General features: G+C 37.0%; 4 protein-coding genes across 7 annotated transcripts; 2 read left to right on the top strand and 2 right to left on the bottom strand.

Moving 5' to 3' along the window:
- Positions 1-2,367: 2,367 nt before the first annotated feature.
- Positions 2,368-11,609, bottom strand: uri1 (URI1 prefoldin like chaperone). 2 transcript variants are annotated; one of them, XM_016236341.1, is made up of 11 exons: positions 11,012-11,609; positions 9,578-9,612; positions 9,161-9,239; positions 8,514-8,649; positions 7,410-7,501; positions 7,237-7,297; positions 6,962-7,145; positions 4,801-5,062; positions 3,724-3,875; positions 3,383-3,626; positions 2,368-2,766 (listed from the first exon to the last, which is right to left on the bottom strand). In XM_016236341.1, the coding sequence occupies exons 1-11, from the start codon at positions 11,108-11,110 to the stop codon at positions 2,584-2,586; spliced, it is 1,527 nt and encodes a 508-aa protein (XP_016091827.1). In that variant the 5' UTR covers positions 11,111-11,609; the 3' UTR covers positions 2,368-2,583. The 2 variants fall into 2 exon arrangements, with proteins under 2 accessions (XP_016091827.1, XP_016091828.1); XM_016236342.1 differs by having other exon boundaries at positions 4,801-5,053; positions 11,012-11,608.
- A 373-nt stretch (positions 11,610-11,982) lies between these two features.
- pdf (peptide deformylase, mitochondrial) lies at positions 11,983-14,966 on the top strand. 2 transcript variants are annotated; one of them, XM_016236344.1, is made up of 3 exons: positions 11,983-12,107; positions 13,164-13,776; positions 13,940-14,966. In XM_016236344.1, the coding sequence occupies exons 2-3, from the start codon at positions 13,191-13,193 to the stop codon at positions 14,095-14,097; spliced, it is 744 nt and encodes a 247-aa protein (XP_016091830.1). In that variant the 5' UTR covers positions 11,983-12,107; positions 13,164-13,190; the 3' UTR covers positions 14,098-14,966. The 2 variants fall into 2 exon arrangements, with proteins under 2 accessions (XP_016091830.1, XP_016091829.1); XM_016236343.1 differs by lacking the exon at positions 11,983-12,107 and adding an exon at positions 12,740-12,864.
- A 64-nt stretch (positions 14,967-15,030) lies between these two features.
- Positions 15,031-17,768, bottom strand: LOC107553984 (spermatogenesis-associated protein 2-like protein). Of its 2 annotated transcripts, none has more exons than XM_016236340.1 (3): positions 17,690-17,768; positions 16,786-17,122; positions 15,031-16,685 (listed from the first exon to the last, which is right to left on the bottom strand). In XM_016236340.1, exons 2-3 carry the CDS (start codon positions 17,119-17,121, stop codon positions 15,330-15,332), a joined length of 1,692 nt encoding a protein of 563 aa, XP_016091826.1. In that variant the 5' UTR covers position 17,122; positions 17,690-17,768; the 3' UTR covers positions 15,031-15,329. The 2 variants fall into 2 exon arrangements, with proteins under 2 accessions (XP_016091826.1, XP_016091825.1); XM_016236339.1 differs by having other exon boundaries at positions 17,639-17,768.
- A 743-nt stretch (positions 17,769-18,511) lies between these two features.
- LOC107553987 (uncharacterized) lies at positions 18,512-22,111 on the top strand. The gene is made up of 6 exons (XM_016236345.1): positions 18,512-18,667; positions 19,081-19,188; positions 19,308-19,447; positions 19,630-19,726; positions 21,108-21,232; positions 21,384-22,111. Exons 1-6 carry the CDS (start codon positions 18,583-18,585, stop codon positions 21,558-21,560), a joined length of 732 nt encoding a protein of 243 aa, XP_016091831.1. The 5' UTR covers positions 18,512-18,582; the 3' UTR covers positions 21,561-22,111.
- The last annotated feature ends 1,524 nt before the right edge of the window (positions 22,112-23,635 follow it).

The raw sequence follows: 23,635 nt of genomic DNA on the forward strand, positions 1-23,635 counted from the left end.
GCAGAAGCCATTTTTTCTTTCCAGATGCCGTAGCAGTTCCCACTCCCACAGGAGTTTTCTTTTCAGATGCCGCAGCAGCGCCCGCTTCAGCAGAAGCCTCTAGTTCTGTCTTCTAAAGCCTCAGCAGTGCTGCTACTACAAACGACGTCCAGCAGCCCACCAATTTTAAGCTTTGCAAATTTTGGGGGATTATCAATGCTCCTCTCTGGCTGCTGTCCCGTACTAATTGCATCTTTGTGGGAGCGCTCTGGATCTGGGCTTAGACCCGAGCTCGGACCCCTCTCCCTGGACAGGGGGAGTACCCTGGGCTTGAGAGTAATTACCGAGCTCGGAGCCCTCTCCCCGGACAGCACGCCAAATACGCATAACCTTTACTCTGTTCATTATATGTAAGTGTGAACTCGTGAAGTGATGTTTTATTAACAAATTTCGGGAGGAGCACGTGCAGATAATTAACACGGCCAGTCCATCATCAGTACACCATCTATCCAATCAGCACAAGAGAGAACCCCTATAAATAATCAAAGCAGCCTTACCTCCATTATCTCTAGTCTTTCAGCATCCCTCCACCACCCCCGACTCCTCACCTTCAGCCCATTCCTACCCCAGCACGGGGAGGAACACTGGGGGGGCGCTCTGGGTCCGGGCTTAGACACGAGCTCGGACCCCTCTCCCCGGACAGCATGCCAAATAGGCATAACATTTAATCTGTTCATTATATGTAAGTGTGAACTCGTGAAAAAGTAACTTTAAAAAAATCTATATGGTGTTTAACCTGATTAAGGTCTATGGTGAGAGATTATCATCTTTTCAGTGTACTATTTCTTTAACATCGCTGATTCTATGTGAGATATCTCTTGTGACTTTCACAGCAGCCCTGGTAAGTGACATCAAAAACCAACTCCTAGCCATTTGAAGCATGAAGATCATGCTGGAAAAAAATTTGAGTTGATCATTCAGTCTTTCTAGACAGAAATTAATTGAATGGAGTAAGCTGCGTTCAGCCCAGCTGCTGACTCAGAACCTGTCCACATCCAAATGTCAATGTGCTGATGGATAAGTCTGCAGTCAAACACAAGTGACTGATACCGGTGCAAACAAAGGCATTGATGGAGGCAGTCCTCCTCAGAAGTACTCAATTCTTGCCTTTAAATGCCAGACGTAATAATGGAGCACTCTGAGTCATCTTGTTTTTAGATTATTCTGAGATGCTAGTTTCCAAGAAGGCTGAACTACTTTTACTGAATGCCACATTGCAAACCTTGTAAATGACTGTAGATATGCGCCCATGATTGATCTATTGTGACATATCGCATCATTCAACACAAATGTATAATCTAACAATTAAGTTAAAGACACCGTCATTTTATATATATATATATGTGTGTGTGTTGGCCCAAAATTTATATTGAAAATAATTTTAATAATTCTAAATATTTTATAAACCCATTTTATGAGGTTTAAAATGCTTATGTAAAAACACCAAATCTGACAACCCTAAAACTTTTTTTTGGTAACATTTTCTTCACATTGGGAGCCCTAGATTCAGTAGCAGTTTGTTTTGGCTTAGATTTTTTAAGATAAAAAAGTAAAAGGCTTGAGCGCCCTCTAAAGGTTCTAAATGAACAACACTATGATGACAAAGGAATTGCTTCATCACTAGAACCGCGACTTGTTTCCTGCCCAGAAGTGAATGTACAAATTTATACCCGAACCGAACCCAATCAAATAATGTCCTAATAACCAGCTAAAACACTTGTACGGTCAAAATAATATTTTTTTTCCCTTTTCAGTTACATCAACATTTTCCGGATGTCACAAAAAAAGCTGATGTACAAAGCCAAAACTCTGTAAATAACACAAAAACAATATACAAAACGAGATAAGGGAGAGTCAGAGACAAAAGTTCAGAAGGGATAACATTTTTTTTTTTTAAGCTGACAAAAACTGGCAGCTATGTCATGACCACCATAGGTCAAAGTTGCACATAAATGTCATGAATTTACAAAATGAGAATAAACGGTGATAAAGCATTTTCCAAAATAAATCACATCATAGACCTAACACTACTGTTTTGTTTGTTCTGAAAACATTTTAGCATTTTATTTTTTCCATTCCATTTTTAACTATTATTTATCTAAACTAATACACACAAAAGATACCAACATGTGCAACTTCTTCATAACTTAAAGGGATAGCTCACACAAAAAAGAAAATTCTGTCATCATTTAATCAACCTCATGACAATCCAAACCTGTATGACTTTCTTCTGTGGAACAACGACTTCAAAATAACTTCCTTTGTGTTCCACAGGAGAAAAGACAAGAAAAGAGGTAAGTAAATGATGACAGTTTTCATTTTCTGGTGAACTATCTCTTTAAACAAACCATCGGGCATTTAAAAAAAAAGAAGCAAACATTAGGGAAGTCATTTATCTCTATTAATTACTCTTATAGAGCAAATAAAATTTCTAGGGTGCATGGCATGTCACAAAAAAAAAAGACAGATGACAGTATATTATGGAGGACAGAGGAAGAGGACAGCCATTGATAAAGTCAGAAGTTGTGTGCTGATGAGATGAACTCATTTCTGATGCAACCGTGTAGCTTTAAACTTAGACATCCTCTTGGGTGGCTCCTGAGTAGCTTCGGGGCCCACCTCCTCCAGCTTTCTCTCAGGGATTGTGGGTAAGGCAGGAGGAGCAATGGTCAGGTGTGGGATAGAGCAAGGCAGGGGATCCTTTTCAATCACTGTGCCTGTAAAAGCCTAACACACAAAAGACATTTAAATATATAATGCGAATATTATCTGACAAAGACATAAAATATTACATTTAATATAAATTCTGGACTAGAAGGAAATAAAAAATACTTTCAAACCCACTTTTTATTAGCTGGCCTTAACTAATATGTACTTGCAACAATGTACTTATGTTCATATTGTATTGCAAAACACTTTTGGTGCTATTGAGGTGGGATACGGGTAAGGTTTAGTGGTACGGGTAGGTTTAAGGGTGGGTTAAGGTGTAAGGGATGGGTCAAAAGTGTACAGATGTAATTACATGCAGGTATTATTAAAATACAAGTACAATGTAAAAAAAATGTACGTACACAACAAGTGCATTGTATCAAATGATTAATTTAAAATGTAAGTACATATTAGTTAACAGTAACACCACCTAATATAAAGTACTTTCTCTGCCACAAGATATAAACAATGAAAGTTTACAGTTTTTAAAGAAAATTAGTTTTTTTAAAAATCACACTGCACTACAGGTTGAACACATAATTCATAGTAAGATCAATATCATGCAATTAGAATATGGACTGGGTGAATTTCCATTTCATGTTGACTTTAACCAACAGCAGTTAGTCTTTTTTACCTCAAAGCGTCCATTAGTGCGGGGGCTCTTTCCAGTGGGGCTTTCCTCCTCTGTAACACCATCGCTGGTATCACTGTGCGTGGCGTCATCATGGCTCCACGAGCGTCCAAAAGCAGCACGGCGCTCTTCGAAGTCAGCTGTGCTGCTCTCGCTGGTGTCACTGCACACGCTGTTCTCGCGGCTGCGGGACTTCAAAATGGACTTGCGTGGTATTGGCTCTCCATTCACCAAGTCCACAAACACCCTGCAGACAAACACGGTGTTAAAACTGGACCGGTATAAACAAACAGTGTAATACATCAATAAAAGTAGATGTATGATGTCTCCCATTAGGCTGTCACCTATAAATGTCTGCTGGGCTTGTGATCTTGTAACTTTCATGAGGAGAATGGCCATTGCTTTTGCCACTTTTCTTTTTCCGCTTGGCTTGCGCCTTTTGTTCATTTCTTTCACTGAATTTTAGAGTGGTGTTCTTGCCTGTATTTATCCTGACCTTCACAGGGAAAAGGGAAGATAGATAGAAAGAATTATGCAAACCTTATTATTTTCAAGACAGACAGGACAAAGTAATTCAATGCAAAAAATAAAATGTTAATATATACAACCGTTCAAAAGTCTGGGGTTGGTCATTTTTTTTGTGTGTTTTTGAAACAAGCCTCTTAGGTTTGCCAAGGCTGATTACATTTTTTTTTTCATCAAAAAATACAGTAAAAATAGTAATATTGTGAAATATCATATTATATGATCAATTATATTCTCCTTTCTTATTTTTAAAAATGAAATTTATCCCTGTAATAACAACACTGAATTTTCAGCAATCATTACTCCTAAGAAACATTTCTTATTATTAATGTTGAATCAGTTGTGCTGCTTAATATTTTTCTGTAAAACGATACATTTTTTAGGATTCTTTAATGAATAAAAAAAACTCCCCTTCATGTTGTATGTTCTAGCTGTTCTTTTTCTATGAAAGTGAATAGGGTTATTAAGCTTGCAGAATGACAAAAAAAGCAACGTAACGATTCATGAATGTGGTCCATATGATGGTCAATGTATGTAGCCTGTTGTGTTTTTAAAATATGTTTTTAATAAGTCTTTTTTTTTCATCAAAAAATACAGTAAAAATAGTAATATTGTGAAATATCATATTATATGATCAATTATATTCTCCTTTCTTATTTTTAAAAATGAAATTTATCCCTGTAATAACAACACTGAATTTTCAGCAATCATTACTCCCAAGAAACATTTCTTATTATTAATGTTGAATCAGTTGTGCTGCTTAATATTTTTCTGTAAAACGATACATTTTTTAGGATTCTTTAATGAATAAAAAATAAATTCAAAAGAGCAGCATTTATTTGAAATATACATCTTTTATAACATTATCTAAGAGGGTTATGTAGCACTCGACTAACCTTTTTGAATTCTGCAGTATGAGAAAAGTAGATTGTTGGAAGACCATTGCCTGCTTCCTCATCACAATCTTCCTCCTCCTCATCCTCAGGGTGCGAGCCATTAGTGCCGTTCATCTGACTTGTGATAGATGGCGGTACCCAGCCATTTTCCTTCTGATGGCCATTAACCTGGACATCGCTGCCACCATCTGCTTCCTTCTCTTCCTCTGAGGAGGAAGTGGTGTCTTCTCCATTAGTGTCTGTGCTGTCCAATCTAGTATAACAGGAGAAAAAAATAGACCAAATCTATAAGCATACTATTAGGGTCAATATCACTGTAGGGTGCCTTTTGGTGTCCTGTACATAACTCATTTGCCATAATAACATAACATAAAAATGACTATGAAAGGGTGTATTATATTAGGCTATGTTTTTATACTTTAGTACTTTAACTAATAGTAATCTCTTAGTTAAATAAGAGATTACTCAATTTGAGTGTATTGACCATTTGGTAATAAAAACAATATTTTTATTTAATAAAAACAAGTTTGTCCATGTCCCTTGAATGGTTGTCCACCCTGTCTTATTGGAGAATCCACCCCTTTAAAAAAAGGCCATCACCTTTAGTGACATCAGGACAACAGATTTTTTTGTATCTTCAGTGGCGGGAATTTCAACAGGTGAATAAGTTGGTGACTATTCAATTGACAAATTTTCTTTCATCTGAGTTTGTTTACTTGTTTTGCCAAAGCTTAATATGTCCACCCTGTCGACATAAAATATGCCAGAAGTATTTCAAATTATGTAAGTTTAAATATACCAAATTCTCTTCAACAACCAGACTAACCATTTAGCTAGTCACAGTTTTTGTGAGCTAATATGCTAATTGAAGCTCAAAATGTCCACCCTGTCTTTGTTCCTAAATGTCCACCCTGTCGGCCACTTAGACTCGATAGGGTGGACATACACATGACAGGGTGGACATAGCATTCATTTGTAGTTAATATTGCTAAAAACTAAAATGAATGGGGAGTATATCAGTGTGATTGAGGATGTAATTATATTATTTATTATTATTATATAATTTTTTTTAGAAGTTGAATAAATATATCATTGTCCTATTTTGTCATGATTTGCCTGTTCTGCATTATGTGTCCACCCCGTCATGTGCTGGTCCACCATGTTATCTTGATATTTTACAATAATATTTTAAATAATAATTCAATCATATCTATATAATCCAGTGTGTTCAATAGCTAGGTGTGGGGGCAATAACCTGCAAAGAAAAAACTACATCCAAATACCAGCTTTCTCCAAATAAGAAAAAATACATGTGTGAATTGTATGAGTTTCTTTAAAAACACATGGTTTACATAAAATCTTTTATGTATTTATGATTTGAAAGTAAACAAATAACCCCGTTTAGGAAAGGGACATCATACCTTTCAGAAAATATAATTTGCATCTTAATTTTGCAATGAAAACGTATTAAAACAGTAATATATATATATCAATGACAGGGTGGACATATCTTATGGTTTATGCATCGAATAATGGCCCATAATTATCTTTAAAAAAAATGTGTGGGAGCTCAGCTAATACGTTTCTATAGTACTTGACTATAGAGTCATAGTCTATAGTACTTTACTATTTATGACATGACAAAGCGTATGGGAAATTAAAACCAAAATGTTTGAGTATTGTGAGGGTTGAAAGGCACTCTATGGTGATATAGATAAGATTACTCGGCATTTCTTTTAAGAAAAGTATATAATTGTGTTATCTGGGGTTGATTTCCATTTTAATGCTATGCACAATACTTTATTGTAAACACTGGAGGAAGTTTGAGGTTGGTAAAAATTGTTGTCTGTTTTTGAAAGAAGTCTCTTAAGCTCACCTAGGCTGCATTAACTTGATTTAAAAATACAGTAAAACCAGCAAAAGTGTGACATATTACAATTGAAAATAACAGTTTTCTATTTTAACGTATTTTAAAATGTAATTTATTCCTGTCATGGTAAAGATGAATTATCAGCAGCCATTACTTCAGTCTTCAGTGTCACATGATCCTTCACAAATCATTCTAATATGCTGATTTGGTGATCAAGATACATTTCTTATGATTATCAATGTTAAAAACAGTTGTGCTGCTTAATATTTTAGTGGAAATTCAATATTTTACCGGTATCTTTCATCTTGAAGTTCCTCCTGACGTTCTAGTTCATCAAGTCGAGCCCACAGCTCCTCCTCTGACAGCACCCCTGTCGTTCTCTCTTCATCGCCTTCTTTCTTCTTGTCACCTTCGAGCTCCAACAAATACTCCTGCTTAGGTTTAGAGTTCCCTTTGTGGGCCAAACGATGTTTTCCTGTGAAAGCACAATAGGGGGTAAATGATCAACAGAAGATAAAACAACCCGATAACACACAAGTTAATCTGAAAAACTAGACCAGACTAACCTTTGGTAACTTCTTCCTCATTTATAACTTCTTCTCTAATGTCTACAAAATCTCCAGTATCCTGTTAAAAAAGAAGAAGACTGGACGTGATTGTTTCTTCCAGAGGAGAAAACCTCAGAATAAGGTTTCCATATAATGTCACACAGTAACGAGGTCATGGTTAGGACACTTACACCAGTCAATTTTTCAAGATCATCTGTAAAGTCGGCTCTGTTCTGAAAGTTCTTCATCACTTTCTGTAAGTCATCTAGCGTATTTTTGACATCTGGAAAAATAACATATCAGGTCAAGTTGTATGGATCATTCAAAATTCGTCAATGGAAAATCTTAAAGGGGCCATAAGATGCGATTTCAAGTTTTCCTTTCTCTTTGGAGTGTTACAAGCTGATTGTGCATATATAAGATCCCTGAAGTTGCAAAGACTAAAGTCTCAAAACCAAAAAGATATTCTTTATCAAAGTTAAGACTCTGCCACACCCCCCTAAAACGGCTCGTTCTAACACGCCCCCACATATCTACCTCACTATGTGGAAATATTTGCATAATGCCGCCCAAATGTTCACGCAAAGAAAGAAGGCATGGTTTCAGTAACCGCGGTTAGTGTTGAAGCAGCCATGTCAGGGAGACGCTGTGTGTTTCTAGGCGAAAGCAAAAGCACTTTATTTGGCCTTCCGAAAGTAGATGCATTTAGGAATCTTTAAGATTATTGCAATCTGGCGCTTCTGAATCAGCTACTGTTTTGTTATTAGTTTAAGTATTTGCTATTGACTGTTCAAATGCGGAGTTTTGCGCATCGTGTGTGTGCGCGAGCGAGCGAGAGAGAGGGGGGGAGGGGTCACATCACAGTGGAGTCAGCTGCCTTAACTGTGGCTTGTGTACTGCAAACACATACCAGCTTCATCACTGTGTCTGTCACGCGACTCTGTTCCCCTTTCGGGCTCTGTCTTTACATTTATTTTGAAAGATGAAGCTCGCGATTATGGTAAGGGGCATTACATTTCCGACGAGTGCTTGCGGTGTTCGGCCAATCACAATACACTGGGTCAGCTGGCCAATCAGAGCAGACTGCGCTTGTCGGAAGGAGGGACTTTGTAGAAAACGACGTGTTTGAGAGAGGCGGGGCATAGAGGACCTACAATAATGTACAGTATTTGAAAAATAATGTGTTTTTTGAACATTAAAGCATGTCAACATATTCGGTTACACCAAATACACAAAATAATGATCTTTAAAAAAAGCATCTTATGACCCCTTTAATAGAATAAAAATGAACTCACGTTTCTTTCTGTGTTCCACAAGAGCATCAGCTTGTTTGGCAGAACACTTTGCAAACCAGTTATCCCCGAGGAGCACCGTTAACTCATTAGTGTGAACTAGCTTTCCCGGCATGAAAGCCAAGGGACCAAATGGTACCTATCATATTAAAAAAAACATCCAAACAATCAGGGCTTAAAGTAACAGTGACACTTTCAATTTCTTCATTTTCAAATCTGACAAGTAAAGGCCTGCTCACACCAAAAATTATAACTATAATGGTACCAAATCAACATGCATTATAAGCGCACACTGCAATTATGCTGCCTGTCACTTTAAATGCTCAAGCTCTGATTGGCTGTTAATGTTTTTATTGTTCATCAGCTAGAAACAATTGCTCAAAGTGATTCCAACGATATCGTTCCTCTATGTCACTATCGTTATAGTCGTGGTGTGAACTTTCCTATTCTCATAGAATAACAATGATTATTAAAACTTTATGGTTATAGTTATCATCCTTGATGTAAACAGGTCTTAAAACAGGCTAAAATGGTGTGAATAAAACTCTGATGATAAGTCAATATTTTGTTGCGCAGGAATAGAAAATGTTTGTGTATCTAGATGTGAAGATTAATTTGGGTGCGTCAGTAATTGAAAAGTGCCACCATACCATAATATCATAAGACAACTTGTCAGGCAAAGTCCTGAGGCGGTCTTGAAGAGATTCATAGTCATTTTCCACTTTTTTCCTGACAGTCAGAGAGAAAAATTAATCACTTAAAAGGAAATTGTTGGTTTGTTGACATACAAGTTCTATTTTTGTTCTACCTACTGACAATTTTTTTTAAATAGGAAAAGGAATTTAACAAAAGCCTGTCAAATCTGGTCATAACCATCAACATCTATACAGTGATTCACAATAGCATTTCCATTCCAAAAGTAAACCTTCAACAACCAATAAATAACCAATGACAAGCTAACATGCATCAATGAATAGTCACAGCCTGAGAAACACTGACATGATACATTGATAATAACGTTATGCATGTCTGAAACGAGACATGTTAAATTGCACGAGGACACCCACCAGTGCTCAATTTGACTTCTGCAATCTTTCACCACCTGTTGTGGAAACAGACACAATTTGTCATTTCATAACCGCTGAGATTCCCAAAATGCCACAGACAACCAGTGACAATCGCTGCTAAATTATCTATATTAATCTGGTAATGTGAATTGGCCATTATAGAGAGAATGAACAATAGTCCTGAAATTTTTTCAAGAGATATTGTGACAAGGTACCCTGTAATGCATGTTTATGGCAATGTCTATGTCAATAAGAGTCTGTACTAGACTAAGCTAATAAGTCCTATTGCACAAAATGAAACCCTTTTTAGGTACATTAGGATTATTTGCACTTATTCATTTTATAATAATTGCCCTATTATTATACATTATATACCCGTGAGGTTTTTTTTGGAACTCCCTTTTCTCTCTCCCTCTCACGGCCATTATTAAAAAAATTTTTTTGTAATTACAGCAATAAGAAAGAAATTGTTTTGGCATTATGTCAATAAACATTTAAAGGTTAATGTACTTGTATGTCATGAAAATGTCAAAGTTCAAATGATCTTAATGCTCCTAAAAATAAGCTTAATTTTCTTTATCCTTACTCTTTCTTCATGCAAAATATCTATAGAAATAGAACTTCTTTCATATTGAGGTGCAACAGGAGCTGGATATGTCCTTTATGAGATTCACCCACCAATAAAACAATATAAAGCATGTCTAACAGCATGAGCAGACATGCATTATGTGTTTTTTCTTTTTCTCTCTCTACTAAAAGACGTGTTGCTGAGGGCAGTGCAACACAGAACTTTCCAGATCTTCTAAATAAAAAAATCTTCCAGTCTTGTTGATTTTAAATGAAGCAGCACAAATGTAGCTTTCATATGTGGCCAGCTGAGGTTGATCCTCCAATGTCAACACATAGGTTAAAAGACACTATGCTTGTTTGCCTTTCACTTACTCATATCACTCAAAATACCATGCAAATATAAATAAGTCAGTAACCCTTACCTTCACAGAGTAATTTCACAGCATGTAAACTACCTACTGTAACAACAGTACGGTAAGCTTTTGCTTGCTGTATGCATTCTGGCAGCGTGGACAACATGTGCTGGAACAAAGATTGTTTTCTAGCTACTATACATGAATAATTTACTGTTATAATTACTGAGATACATTGCCTATAAATATGTACGTGCATTTTATTGCAAAGTATCAGAAACACACATACACCAAAGCAAAATTACTGTTTGCAACCAGCTAGCCAACAGCAACACGTGATACACAAAGAACTTTCCAGAGAACGAGACGCGTAATTCTGCGACTATCCTGCAAAAACAACATAAACGATAAATCGATGCTGATGATTGATCACGTGCATGGACACTATAGGCTTTGATATCTGCAGGAATGCATTGGTGGTATATGAAATAAACGTTACTCCTGTCCTGACCTTTCTGTGCTCCTCTTTTAACCTCTCAACGCCTTGGGGCAGATCTTTACTCCGTTTGACTTTTCCAGCTGCAGCCATTTGGTCGTGCACGGATGCCATCCACAATAAAACAAGGCTTTTTTTTGTTTAAATATCCAAACACTGAATGCTCAGGGGTTTGAAGTCCTATAGAAATGTTTATGAATGCAATTGGACGTGTTGCACTCAATCTGTCGCCTCGTAGTCATCAATGAAGCAGAACAAGTGGTCCAGTATATCGAGATTGAGACCATTTCACACGTGCATGGTACGATGTCGAAGTTACCCCAAAATGTCCTCTTGTTTACAGTCCACCGATGGCCTGTTTCCCCTGCGCCATGTTCAGCTAATCACGGATGTAGTACGTACTCTAGATATCTCTCCCTACTACAACGATGCAAACACGTGACCACCTCCTATTTAATTTCACTTTCATTTACGAATAACAAATACACATTTTTAAGAGAAAATACATTTCCTAAACCATACATAGACTGAAAATAACTGTCAGCATAGAATTGTATAAATAAGACAACGCCTACTGTTATCCTCCTGCCATAATGAAACATGAGTAATTAGCGTTACTTGTGAGGAAAAAATATTTTCATATAGTATCCATAAAAGGTTCTGTTAATAGCAATAGTTGTTTAATCGAAAACGTAGATCGTTATGCCTTTATATGACCGGAGGAGTGTCCTTTTAACGTACGTGTAAACAATCCTCACGCTGACTAGATCACGTGACTTAGAACGAAACAGGAAGTTGTAAACGTTGAGGAAAAATGTAACTAAAATAAAAGATTTTTTGTCAGTTTTGTTTAAGTTTGAACCGTTTCAAGATATGAATGGTCTAGGTGTCTCATCTCAGCTGCTTTATAATATACTATATAAATAATTATATAATTCCACAATTTTATTTTCACCCGGATACTTTTATTTTAAAGAAAAGACAAACTGTCGTCGGTGTCGGTAACGTTTTCCGGAATGGTCTGTCCTCAGTGAAATGCTTCTCACTGCTTAAAGACATTTGCACGTGAAATTCGAATTATTTATTAACATAAGGAATTATTAGTGTGCTGGTGAGTACTGACACTTGATCATAAAAGTGACTGAGTACTTTTTTGTGTGTTAAAATCATTGTTTTGTCATGTCATTGGAAAAATGTTAATATCAATAAATTTAGAGCTAACATTTGATCGTTTATTTCACTCCTTCTATCTAGCTACTTTAAAAAAAAAATGCATTACTGCTTATTTATGTATTTGTACATTTAAATGTGCATTCAGCTTAAGCCAAAAGAAAACTGGACTTATTTACTAGTTGGCATGCATGTTTATTGCATTATGTGAGGAAAAAATATTTTCATATAGTATCCATAAAAGGTTCTGTTAATAGCAATAGTTGTTTAATCGAAAACGTAGATCGTTATGCCTTTATATGACCGGAGGAGTGTCCTTTTAACGTACGTGTAAACAATCCTCACGCTGACTAGATCACGTGACTTAGAACGAAACAGGAAGTTGTAAACGTTGAGGAAAAATGTAACTAAAATAAAAGATTTTTTGTCAGTTTTGTTTAAGTTTGAACCGTTTCAAGATATGAATGGTCTAGGTGTCTCATCTCAGCTGCTTTATAATATACTATATAAATAATTATATAATTCCACAATTTTATTTTCACCCGGATACTTTTATTTTAAAGAAAAGACAAACTGTCGTCGGTGTCGGTAACGTTTTCCGGAATGGTCTGTCCTCAGTGAAATGCTTCTCACTGCTTAAAGACATTTGCACGTGAAATTCGAATTATTTATTAACATAAGGAATTATTAGTGTGCTGGTGAGTACTGACCCTTGATCATAAAAGTGACTGAGTACTTTTTTGTGTGTTAAAATCATTGTTTTGTCATGTCATTGGAAAAATGTTAATATCAATAAATTTAGAGCTAACATTTGATCGTTTATTTCACTCCTTCTATCTAGCTACTTTTAAAAAAAATGCATTACTGCTTATTTATGTATTTGTACATTTAAATGTGCATTCAGCTTAAGCCAAAAGAAAACTGGACTTATTCACTAGTTGGCATGCATGTTTATTGCATTAATTATTTTGTATTTGGTGACATTTTTTCCCCCCAGGTGACGAGAGAAGCTTTTCAGTCAGTCATGTTCAGGCACTGCAGGACATTTTCACATTGTGTCTTAAAATGTCAGACAAATTATGTACTTTCAAAACCAGTTAGGATTATTTTGCCCTGGTCCCCATTCACGTGTACCGCATCCCCACGTACTCATTCTACCAACATCAAGATGCGCTCCTACTTACAGTACATGAAAAGGAAAGTCAAAGGTGCACCAGCTCCTCCATACAATCATGTGTGTCAGGTTGGAGATCCTGTGCTACGTTCACAGGCTGCGGCGGTGGAACCCGGAGCCATTCAGGACCCAGAAGTGCAGAAGGTCATAAAGACCCTAGTCAAGGTGATGAGGAAGCTTGAGTGTGTCGGCCTGAGCGCACCCCAGATTGGTGTTCCTCTACAAATACTAGCCTTGGAGTATCCAAAGAAAATGCTGGAGGACAGCTCAATCGCTTCTATTGAAGCTCGGGGTCTGGTGGCAGTGCCTCTTATGATTTTTGTAAACCCACAGTTACGTGTACTAGATGGACGCACTGTCATCTTTCAAGAGGCCTGTGAGAGCATCTGTGGGTTTTCAGCAACTGTTCCACGCTACGTGTCTGTAGAAGTCTCAGGTAAAAGTGCAATAAAATGTCAAACCCCAAAAAACGAATTAATAAAATAAGATGACTCAACATGTATTAAGAAACCCATACCTTGACTTAAAACCATTGCGGATTTACTTCCTGATTTTCTTAAAGCATCAAATCAAAACAAATGTTTTTCTTCTTTGCAAAGGTCTTAATGAGAAAGCGGAGCCCGTCAGCTGGCAAGCGAGTGGCTGGCCAGCCAGAATACTGCAGCATGAAATGGATCATCTTAATGGAGTGTTATATATCGATCGCATGGACAGTAAAACCTTCATCAATGTAAAATGGGAAGAGTATAATGAATAAAGCTTTGAGAACTACATTACCTTACCTTTGGATCTCAGAGAAAATGGATGTTCTTGTCACTCCTGTGTTATCTAAAACAAGCATTTAATCACATTTCACACGCAGAAATGATTTCTCAAATTGGGCATTTACAAGCAAGCTAGATTAGACTTAGCCTTTGCAGATAGCATATGGAAATAACAACTTCATCTGCAATAGTAGGACATTTTTTGTAATATGGTGACTGTATGTCCTCTTTTTTCTAAACTGTTTAAACTGTCCACGTTTTGGATTTGTTTTCCTATTGTTTTCATACTTTCTGATGGTAACGATTGAAAAGTATTCTGACCATTAGTGTGCAGGCATTGTACATAATTGACCAATCATGGCACGCAAACAGTCAAATCAATGCAAATACATGTACCTGCATACGTGTACTGTAGAGAGCACATCAATAAGAGAAGAAAGCCTAAACCTGGACATTTTAGGCAGTTTAGAAGGACATATAAATATGAGAGTACATATGGTCACTATATGTAATAGTAATATTTAGAATTTCATTTAAGCACAAGCAGAGTTCTCCTTTAGATCCTTTATTTTTATATGAATTCCAATAAAAAAATCATAATACCAGTACATTATATTTAATAATTATAGGGCAGTATATCACTCTAAACCACAGTGATTGGTTGGAGTTGTTGCTAAGTCCCAAAGCCATAATTTTCCAGAACACATCATACCAATAACTGAATACATCAAATATTGTAGTGGCCATCACACAATCTCACCAATAACAGACAGTTTCAAGCCATGTTACTGTATGACAGGGGTGTCCAACCCTGCTCCTGGTGAGCTACCATCCTGCATATTTCAGCTCTAACCCCAATCAAACACACCTGAACCAGCTAATCAAGGTGTTCAGGGTTGCTTGATAATTACAGACAGGTGTGCTGGAGCAGGGTTGGAACTAAAGTCTGCAGGACAGTAGCTCTCCAGGAGCAGGATTGGACACCCCTGCTGTATGACATATAGATTAGTAAGAGATAGTCAACTCAAGTGAACTTTGTTACTTTCTTGTAATATTTGGCTCTTAATATCATATAAAGACATTGCTGATATCAAAAGTGTAACAGATTGTCATCTATTACCCAGTATTTCAGACTTATTGTGCAATTAGCTAAATAATAACAGGCTTCATTTGGAGATTAAAAACAGTGTCTTCAACCAGACATGGTCAACACTGACAGTTGTTTTTATACAGAGGAAGGTCTGAGGAAAGCCTTTCCACACCTACACATCAAGGTATATTTATAGCAACACAGAGTGCAATACACGTCACCACAATACCTGCATATCTGCAAGGGGCTAAGGTCAAGACTGAAGCAAGTGACGCAGTATGTTTTAACATTTTGTATGTTGTGTTTTTGAGAGCAGTGTTGTTGATCAGGACACCCAGAGAAATGAAAGACTTTACAAGTGAGGCATACAGTTTCAGGCAATGTTTGGTCACCCTTCCAGCAATAATCGTGATATGGTATTGGTTTTTCTGAATCACCTGTTTCCTGGGAGTACTGCTTATGATGTGCAGCAGAAAGACATTTGTGCCTCTTTTGGGAATTCGCTTGTTCTCCTTGAGGGAGTTTTAATTTTCCTGTTGGTTGCACGTTGTGTTGTTTTAAATTGCACATTTGAATATTATTACAGTTGTGGTCATGGATCAACTGGCACTCATAGCACACCAAAAATGAATCAGAAGTAGGACCATCCATACAATAATGTGTTTTCAGGGAATCTTTTGATTTTTCCTTGGCCAATCTAATCTGGTCTTGTGTTGAATAAAGCTCTTCAGCTTTGTCTGAGCATAGTGCTAAAGTATGTCCTTTCATTTTGCACTCTCTATAACGAGAACATGATGAACTGTGCATGTCTTTGCAGTTCTCACACTCATAAATGTATAACTGATCTGGAGTGATACACTTGCACAACAATTTTGCTGCTGCTTGTCTCTGGGCATCACCTTCAATTTGATTTTCAGCAAAGCTTTCCATTGGACCTGGATTGATGAGTGATTTTCCCTGCCTTGCGTCCTCATTATTCACCATGTTTGACTGTGAGGGCTCTCTCTGTAAAATCTTACTTAAAGGCTTCTCTTTTGATTGCATATAAGAAGAGTCAGGTGGCGAATCAGAAATGGACATCATGTGAGAAGCATCTGCCTGCTCTGTGTACAGATCCAGCTCAGCGTCCATGCCACCAGTCAGGATGGCGTCTGAAACACTAGCAGCATCTGACTTTCTCATGGTGTTCTCTAATGCTATCTGAAGACTGTGGCCTATCTGCCTCTCCTTGACTAGCTGTAGAACCCACTCCACACCTTTGTCCACAGAGCCCAAAGCCAAAAGTAGCAGCTGGCATTCCATCCGAGCAATGAAGAAGCCACATGCAAGACTGAGTAAAAAATCAGTTTCAGGAACTAGTTTGGAGTTCAGCGCCAACTCTTCTTCTTCATTAGGACTTGAAGCTTGGTATCCAAGCAAACCAAACAGCTCTTTAGCCTGCTGAAGCGTCAGTGCAGGTTTGATCAAATGAGTGAACATACCTGAAAACATCTGGTGAGGAGAAAGAGACTATTTTAAGGTAGCGAAAACAAACAAAATGTCATTCAAACTAATAGAAATCTGTAGGTGGAGCACCAGTATTTCCACATACCTTCACCAGTCTGTACTCTCTTCTCCAGGGGTAGACGTAGAGGTTTAATGCCGCGAGCTCCAACACTTCAAAGGCCTTGGAAACTTTCTCAAGCCCCATTTGGCCAGTTTTAGAGGGAAATGCATGGAGAGATTTTTCCATCACTGCCAGTGAATCTAATCCATGTAGATTGTGCATCTTCTGGGCATTGCCCTTGTGAAGGAGCCTCTCAACTTCCTTACAAAAATCCTCATCCCTGCAGATCAAACTTCGATCCCCCTTCTCAATTCGTCTCTCCAAGTTAGTCTGGTACCTATTGATGAGACCATCCGCTGTCTTTTTATGAGCAGAATTCATCCTAGTAGAAACAATATTGTAAGTGTATTTATTGACAAACAAATTATAATCATTAACCATGACAATAATCACAAGAGATATACATAAACAAGCATGTTGCTATTTTTTTGCATGTCATTAACGTAACTAAAAACTATATGAAAATGTCATCTAGAGATGATATATCCATATCAGATTCAATTCAATCTGACTAGTAATTGAATATATGTGGAAATTTAGACTATTACAAACCATCTATAATGCTACTTATAAATCAACAAAGTGAAAGTGATCTTCCAAGATCGAAAGCACAGTTCCGTCAGATTAGCTCAAACCACCGTCTTACAAAATTCTGTAGTTATTACATATATTTGATTAAATATAATATTTAATGTACAGCACATTGTTGAACAATAAATAACGCTAAACGTTTAAAGACTGTGTATCTTGTGCCTTTCCCAAGCAAAACCAACGCCACTGAAATATTTTCCCAACTGACTCATTACATTTAAATCAGCAAAGCTCTTGACACACTTACGCCGTTCACTTCAGACTGCAACAAATGAACTAAATACACGAAATCTGTTCCCTGATCAACGTTCAGCGTCCAACACAAACTGCTTTGAAGAACGTCGCTGTTTCCCAGTGGAGAAACTTTTTTGACATCACTTCCGTATTCGGCTCACGTGAATTTTTTTTAGGGTGGCAATGTCGTCAAACTCTATAAACTAACAAGTAAATGAAAAAAGTAATCCCAGTGGAGAAACTTTTTTGACATCACTTCCGTATTCGGCTCACGTGAATTTTTTTAGGGTGGCAATGTCGTCAAACTCTATAAACTAACAAGTAAATGAAAAAAGTACATATAAGAGTATAAAAATAAATAAAATAAAATCGGTAAAAAATAGTTTCATATATGAAAAGTATTCCATATCAATTTTGAGATCACTATTCCTTATCCCAAGTCTAATAAACAGAGATTTCTCTCATTTTGTGAAAAATATCATTTATACAAATGTATTCGTAGTTTATACCACTCTCAATGTGCAGTTTGCAATGATTACTCAATATAGTGTATATGCCAGTGATAGTTCACAAGAGGGCGCTGTAATATATGATAGAAACTGTTGGTAATATCAGTTCTGACCATAGACTGTATAAAAACAGGTTCTGACCCTGGTATCAAACTTAATTATTAGAACCATTTCTACTTGCAAGATGATATTACTGTTAGTTATTACAGTATAAGGATTTTTTTTCAGTTCAACATTGATCATTTTCCTGTAAAATAGTTTCTTTGAAACTGTAATTGATTTGTGATAAAGAATAAAGGAATGCATAATTAGGTGGGCGTGTCATTTTGAAAGGGGCGTGGCGTTGTTGCTGCGGTTCGATTTAAAGATCTTGAGCAGCAGGAGACATGAAGCCCATAAAGCATAATCAATCTCAGACGTGTGCACTGCTGCAGCGGTTGTGTGCGCGATGTCAAACGGGGACAGGGTGGTTTTAGCGCTCGGTGGAGCAGGAACTGTCGGCTCCGGGATAGTGAAAGCTCTCCTGGACAGAGGTAAGAGCATATTAAGTATTTACACTTAATATATATAATAGTAAGCATTGTTTTTTATTTAAAGAATCTAAAATAAAAACAGTAACTAATTATTATTATTATTATTAAGCAAATTAGAAAATGCCCTCAACTGCCCAGTTCTGATTTTTCTAAACATATTGCTTACAATTTTATTTATAAGTTTAAAATTAGATTCAGAGCAGTTATGATTAGGAAAGCAATTATATTGCCACCACTATTAGATTTTTAGTTTAAATTCAGATCTCAATTTTGATTCCGTAATTTAATTCTAAATCGATTCAACTTTTTCTTTCTTTAACTTTAAATGAAAAAAATACATTTCTTTGCATAAATGTATTTTTTTTTTTAAATTCTGCATTGCATGTGTGGTAATTATGCAAACACATATTTAGGTTTCAAGGTTGCGGTGATCTCCAGAGACAGCAGCAAGTTGGAAAAACTCAAGGGGTTTGTTTCACCTAGCACAAAAAGTAACCTGACCACTTTAGTGGGGAATGTTGGTATGTATCTTTTGCATCTTTTTTTTTTTTAATCTTTTATCTTTGCAACTCTAGACATTTTGCGGTCTCATTGATTTTGGATTGTTTGTGACTGATGAAATATTCTCCTAATCTATCAGGCTCAGAAGAAGGGGTAGAGGAGGTGAAACAGGCCTTGCTCAAGTCTGTGGGTAAGATCACAGATGTGGTGTCCTCTCTGGGCTTCAGCTGGTGGCAGGGAGGTCCACCTCACACCCAACCCCTCAAAGAACTGCACTGGGTGAGAGAGCAGCTTTTACCCTTGCAACCCCTCATTGATCCCTTTCAGCGATTCTTTATACTTGCTTATATGACGCACAACATTTCACCATCGCCATTTTGCGTTAGAACTCAGCTTTCATCCTTGGGTCAAATGATCCATCATCATTTGATTGCTCAAAACTCTTTGTTTCTGATCAACAGGTTATTGAGACTCTGCTTTTCAGCACCTTTGTGTCTTGGAAAGCGTTCTTTCCCCTGGTGAGAGATGATCCTAACTGCACCTACACGTTCATCACAGGTACATCATTATTTGCCCTCCAAAACATATATTTGGTTAAAGTTATGTAGCTATATGTGGAACATAATTGTGAGTGCAGTGTATAAATGAGCATTAAAAAAACTACTCGAGTCCACATTAATCACTCGGCAAATTCAGAACACAAATCAATAAAACAAAATCAATGGTCAGATAGGTGGTAACATTTTTAGGAACGTGCCCTCCAAAACATATATTTGGTTAAAGTTATGTAGCTATATGTGGAACATAATTGTGAGTGCAGTGTATAAATGAGCATTAATAAAAACTACTCGAGTCCACATTAATCACTCGGCAAATTCAGAACACAAATCAATAAAACAAAATCAATGGTCAGATAGGTGGTAACATTTTTAGGAACTGCAACAATGCATGTGCTCTTAAAAATAAAGGTTCTTTATGGTTTCATGAAGAACATTTACCATTCATGGAACCCTTGTATTGCACAACAGGTTTGTTATAGTGGAAAAAGTTTAGTCAGGTTATTAAAATTATCTTTACACTAAGTTTCTTTTGAGAGCTGTTTGCCATTACTGCAAAAATAAATAAATACAATAAAAATAAAAAAAATTAAAGAAAGAAAGAAAGAGTAAAAACTTTTGGAACCTGAAGAACATTTATGCTCCATGATGGAACCTTTCCAATTGACAAAATTATTTATTTAGTAGAAATGGGTTTGTCTGGTTAAGACCTGTGGAAATAAATCGAAGAAAATGGAACATACATATGTGACCCTAAACCACAAAACCAGTCATAAGGGTCAATTTTTTAAAATTAAGATTTATACATCATATAACAGCTGAATAAATAAGCTTTCCATTGATGCATGGTTTGTTAGGACAATATTTGGCTGAGATACAACTATTTGAAAATCTGGAATCTGGGGGTGCAAAAAAAAAAAAAAAATTGTATATATATATATATATATATATTGAGAAAATCGCCTTTAAAGTTGTCCAGTAAAGTTCTTAACAATGCATATTACTAATAAAAAATTAAGTTTTGATATATTTATGGTAGGAAATTTACAAAATATCTTCATGGAACATAAACTTTACTTAATATCCTAATGATTTTTGGCAGAAAAGAAAAATACCTGATTTTGCCCCATACAATGTATTGTTGGCTATCGCTACAAATATACCCCAGCGACTTAAGACTGGTTTTGTGGTTCAGGGTCACATATACATATATTTTCAGAGAGAGATTTCTATAAGAACCAGATTTAGATGGCAAAAACATTTAAAAATTGAAATAGAATTTAATGGCCAGTGAATTTTCTCAATCCACTGACCATTATGCAGGCTGATGTGGCAACAAAAAGTAAATGATTCCCCCTGCTGATGCGTTCTGTGTTATCCAGGAGGTGCTGGAGAGAAGTTGCTCATGCCGGGCACAGGGTTCCTGACCATAGGGGCAGCCAGCGCTCTGGCGTTCTGTCAGGTTCTGCGTGAAGAGTATCAAGAGGTGCCATGCAAACTCAACCAGGTGTGTCTCATCAAACTCTCCTCAAACTCATGGGGTTATATTCCGTCCATGATATGCCCACTCACTGTAGATGTGCTTAATTAAATGTCACGAAAGTATATCCTCATATTTGTTCCTCTATGATGCCTGTCTTTAATATATCTTCAAACAGGTGAAAATCAATACGGGTGTGGCGGCCCCAGAACGAATGGCCCCCGGGTACCTGAACCACTTGGATTTAGGGGAAGCCATGGCTACGCTGATAGAGCGCCGCAACACATCCCACAACGTCTTCCCCGTGAGCTGTCCTGCCGACCTTAAAACTGTTATCTTGGAAGGCAATCTGTAAGCAAGGCCCATCGGATTTTCCTCTGTATTCGCTTTATCCTGTTAGTATGCGTGTATTGTTTTATTGCATGTCAACAAAACATTTCTGTATTGAAAATCCCCAGCTTTGTCATAGTACAGTCATAGCCTTGAAATACTCATTGTGCTCAAAACAAATCAATATAATAAGCAGTGGAATGGCACAGATGCTTTGGAGTGCAGCTGATTGTAAACGCAGCCCCAGATATGGAAGCTTGACACTGAAGAAGAGAGACACGTGTGAGAACAGATGTAAAAACAAACTTGGTCTTTTCCGCGGTTAGAGAAGGTGAAAAAACATGGCAGGTTGTTGGCACACTTGCATCCCCGTAGCGTAACTCCCTGCCCTCATTCACTCAAAGCTTATCTGGCTGTTGCTTCCACGGCTCCAATTATTCCCAGCCGTGTGGCCCATAATAAGCGTGTGAAGAGGACAAGGGGTTTAGAAATGGCTGGCCTTCAAACTGGACGACATTGTTGTCTTTGTTTGCTGTTATCATGATATTTGCATAAACGCTTTAGCGATATGAATGTAAATTTGCTATTAAAAGTATCTGGATTCAGTGAAGAAAAGAAAGGAGGTGAGAAGGCTGTGGTTTTGCTTTGCATCAGCTTATTAAAGTGATAGTTTGCTTAAAACTGAAAATTTTTCTCCTTCATGTCATTCCAAACATTCTCCTGTGGAACAAAAAAGATTATTCTTGAAGAAGGAAAACCTTATAGGTTGGGAATGAGATGAGGGTGGGTAAACTTTCCATTTAAATCTGAAATACAGACCAAAAATTCTGTTCACACCACCAAAACATAGTCTCTGTTACTCTGTTTAGTACTTGTCTGAGTGAAAACAATTCATGGGCGCATTTATATTGTGTGTCTGACAAAATTAAAATGATAATAAAAAAAGATAAAATCTCCCAGACTCCTAGTTTCTTTGAAGTAGCAACCAACGTGACCTGAGCCACAAAGCCTAGGGTGTGATATGACATCAGTCGCCTGGATTTCATTAAAATCTGGCTTGGAGTCCTTATTTCAAAAATAGTTGGGGAATTGAAAAATTGAAAACAACGGAAAACAAAGTATCCACTTTGGCAACCAACGATGTCCCTTTTCGTGAGACGGTACACTTTGAGTGCCAGAAAGACATTGTTTCTCATCAATATTTTCAAACTCAGAACTCATACTTGAAGGGATAGTTCACCACAAAATGAAAACCGTTATTATTTATTCACTCTCATGCCATTCCAAATGGCATTTGTTTTTCTTCAGTGGAACACAAAACTGATATTTTGAACAACACAACGTCGAGTTAAAATCAATTTTCATTTTTGAGTGAATTCACTTAAATTTTACGAACACCGTTAAAAAGAGAAACTATCAGGGATGCAAAAGCTCACAAAAAGGGAGACTGAATAGTTTATGATGAACAACCAACTGGCTTTTATATGCAATTTTGCACAATTTGATCATCATCCATTTCTATAGATCAAATTAAATTCATACAGATCAGGGTTTGCAAACTTTCCCTAACCACTCTGGCTGCATTTTGGGGTTTAACCCCAAGGCTTGTCACAGGATTTTTTTGGTGCCAGCTCCAAAACACAGACAGGAATTGGGGCATTTATGTAGAGGGACAAGACAAGTGGACTGGAAGAGATTTAAAAGGCCGCCCATAGACAAAGTCACACAGTGAAGCCATTAGAGTAATCGACATCCACACAGAGGGTATTCTAGGACAGAGGTTAAGCCTCCTGATTCAGAGTGGCATGTTTTCTCCTTCGGCCCGGAAACTTTCGGAACAATCCAGCCATCTGCCCATCAGGGAACTCAGCCTCCCTCTGAGCAATCGCTTCTCCCAGTGATTTCCCCGCCCTTTGAATTTTAACCAATCGATTAAAAGCTATTGAAAAGCATGGAAGAATGAAGAAAATAAAAGAAAAACACGCGCACAAGTGTTACATATGTCTTTATTGTTAGAAAATTCACATGCCATGCACTTTCAAACCATGACCATGTGCATTATCCAATCCTAATGATCGGGTATGAAGAACAAAAAAAAAA

The sequence above is a fragment of the Sinocyclocheilus grahami genome, unplaced genomic scaffold, assembly GCF_001515645.1.
Source record: "Sinocyclocheilus grahami isolate Dianchi unplaced genomic scaffold, SAMN03320097.WGS_v1.1 scaffold487.1, whole genome shotgun sequence".
Taxonomy (NCBI): Eukaryota; Metazoa; Chordata; class Actinopteri; order Cypriniformes; family Cyprinidae; genus Sinocyclocheilus; species Sinocyclocheilus grahami.

What these genes read in the sequence shown, in the direction of transcription:
- pdf (XM_016236344.1), top strand. Translation starts at nt 13,191, where the DNA reads ATGTTCAGGCACTGCAGGACATTTTCACATTGTGTCTTAAAATGTCAG. An exon ending in CGTGTCTGTAGAAGTCTCAG is followed by an intron (nt 13,777 to 13,939) that starts GTAAAAGTGCAA and finishes TTCTTTGCAAAG; the next exon opens with GTCTTAATGAGAAAGCGGAG.
- LOC107553984 (XM_016236340.1), bottom strand. Translation starts at nt 17,121, where the DNA reads ATGAATTCTGCTCATAAAAAGACAGCGGATGGTCTCATCAATAGGTAC. An exon ending in GAGAGTACAGACTGGTGAAG is followed by an intron (nt 16,686 to 16,785) that starts GTATGTGGAAAT and finishes TCTCCTCACCAG; the next exon opens with ATGTTTTCAGGTATGTTCAC.
- LOC107553987 (XM_016236345.1), top strand. Translation starts at nt 18,583, where the DNA reads ATGTCAAACGGGGACAGGGTGGTTTTAGCGCTCGGTGGAGCAGGAACT. An exon ending in CACTTTAGTGGGGAATGTTG is followed by an intron (nt 19,189 to 19,307) that starts GTATGTATCTTT and finishes CTAATCTATCAG; the next exon opens with GCTCAGAAGAAGGGGTAGAG. An exon ending in CCCTCAAAGAACTGCACTGG is followed by an intron (nt 19,448 to 19,629) that starts GTGAGAGAGCAG and finishes TCTGATCAACAG; the next exon opens with GTTATTGAGACTCTGCTTTT.
- uri1 (XM_016236341.1), bottom strand. Translation starts at nt 11,110, where the DNA reads ATGGCATCCGTGCACGACCAAATGGCTGCAGCTGGAAAAGTCAAACGG. An exon ending in TAAAAGAGGAGCACAGAAAG is followed by an intron (nt 9,613 to 11,011) that starts GTCAGGACAGGA and finishes TTTCCACAACAG; the next exon opens with GTGGTGAAAGATTGCAGAAG. An exon ending in CTTCAAGATGAAAGATACCG is followed by an intron (nt 5,063 to 6,961) that starts GTAAAATATTGA and finishes TTTTTTCTCCTG; the next exon opens with TTATACTAGATTGGACAGCA.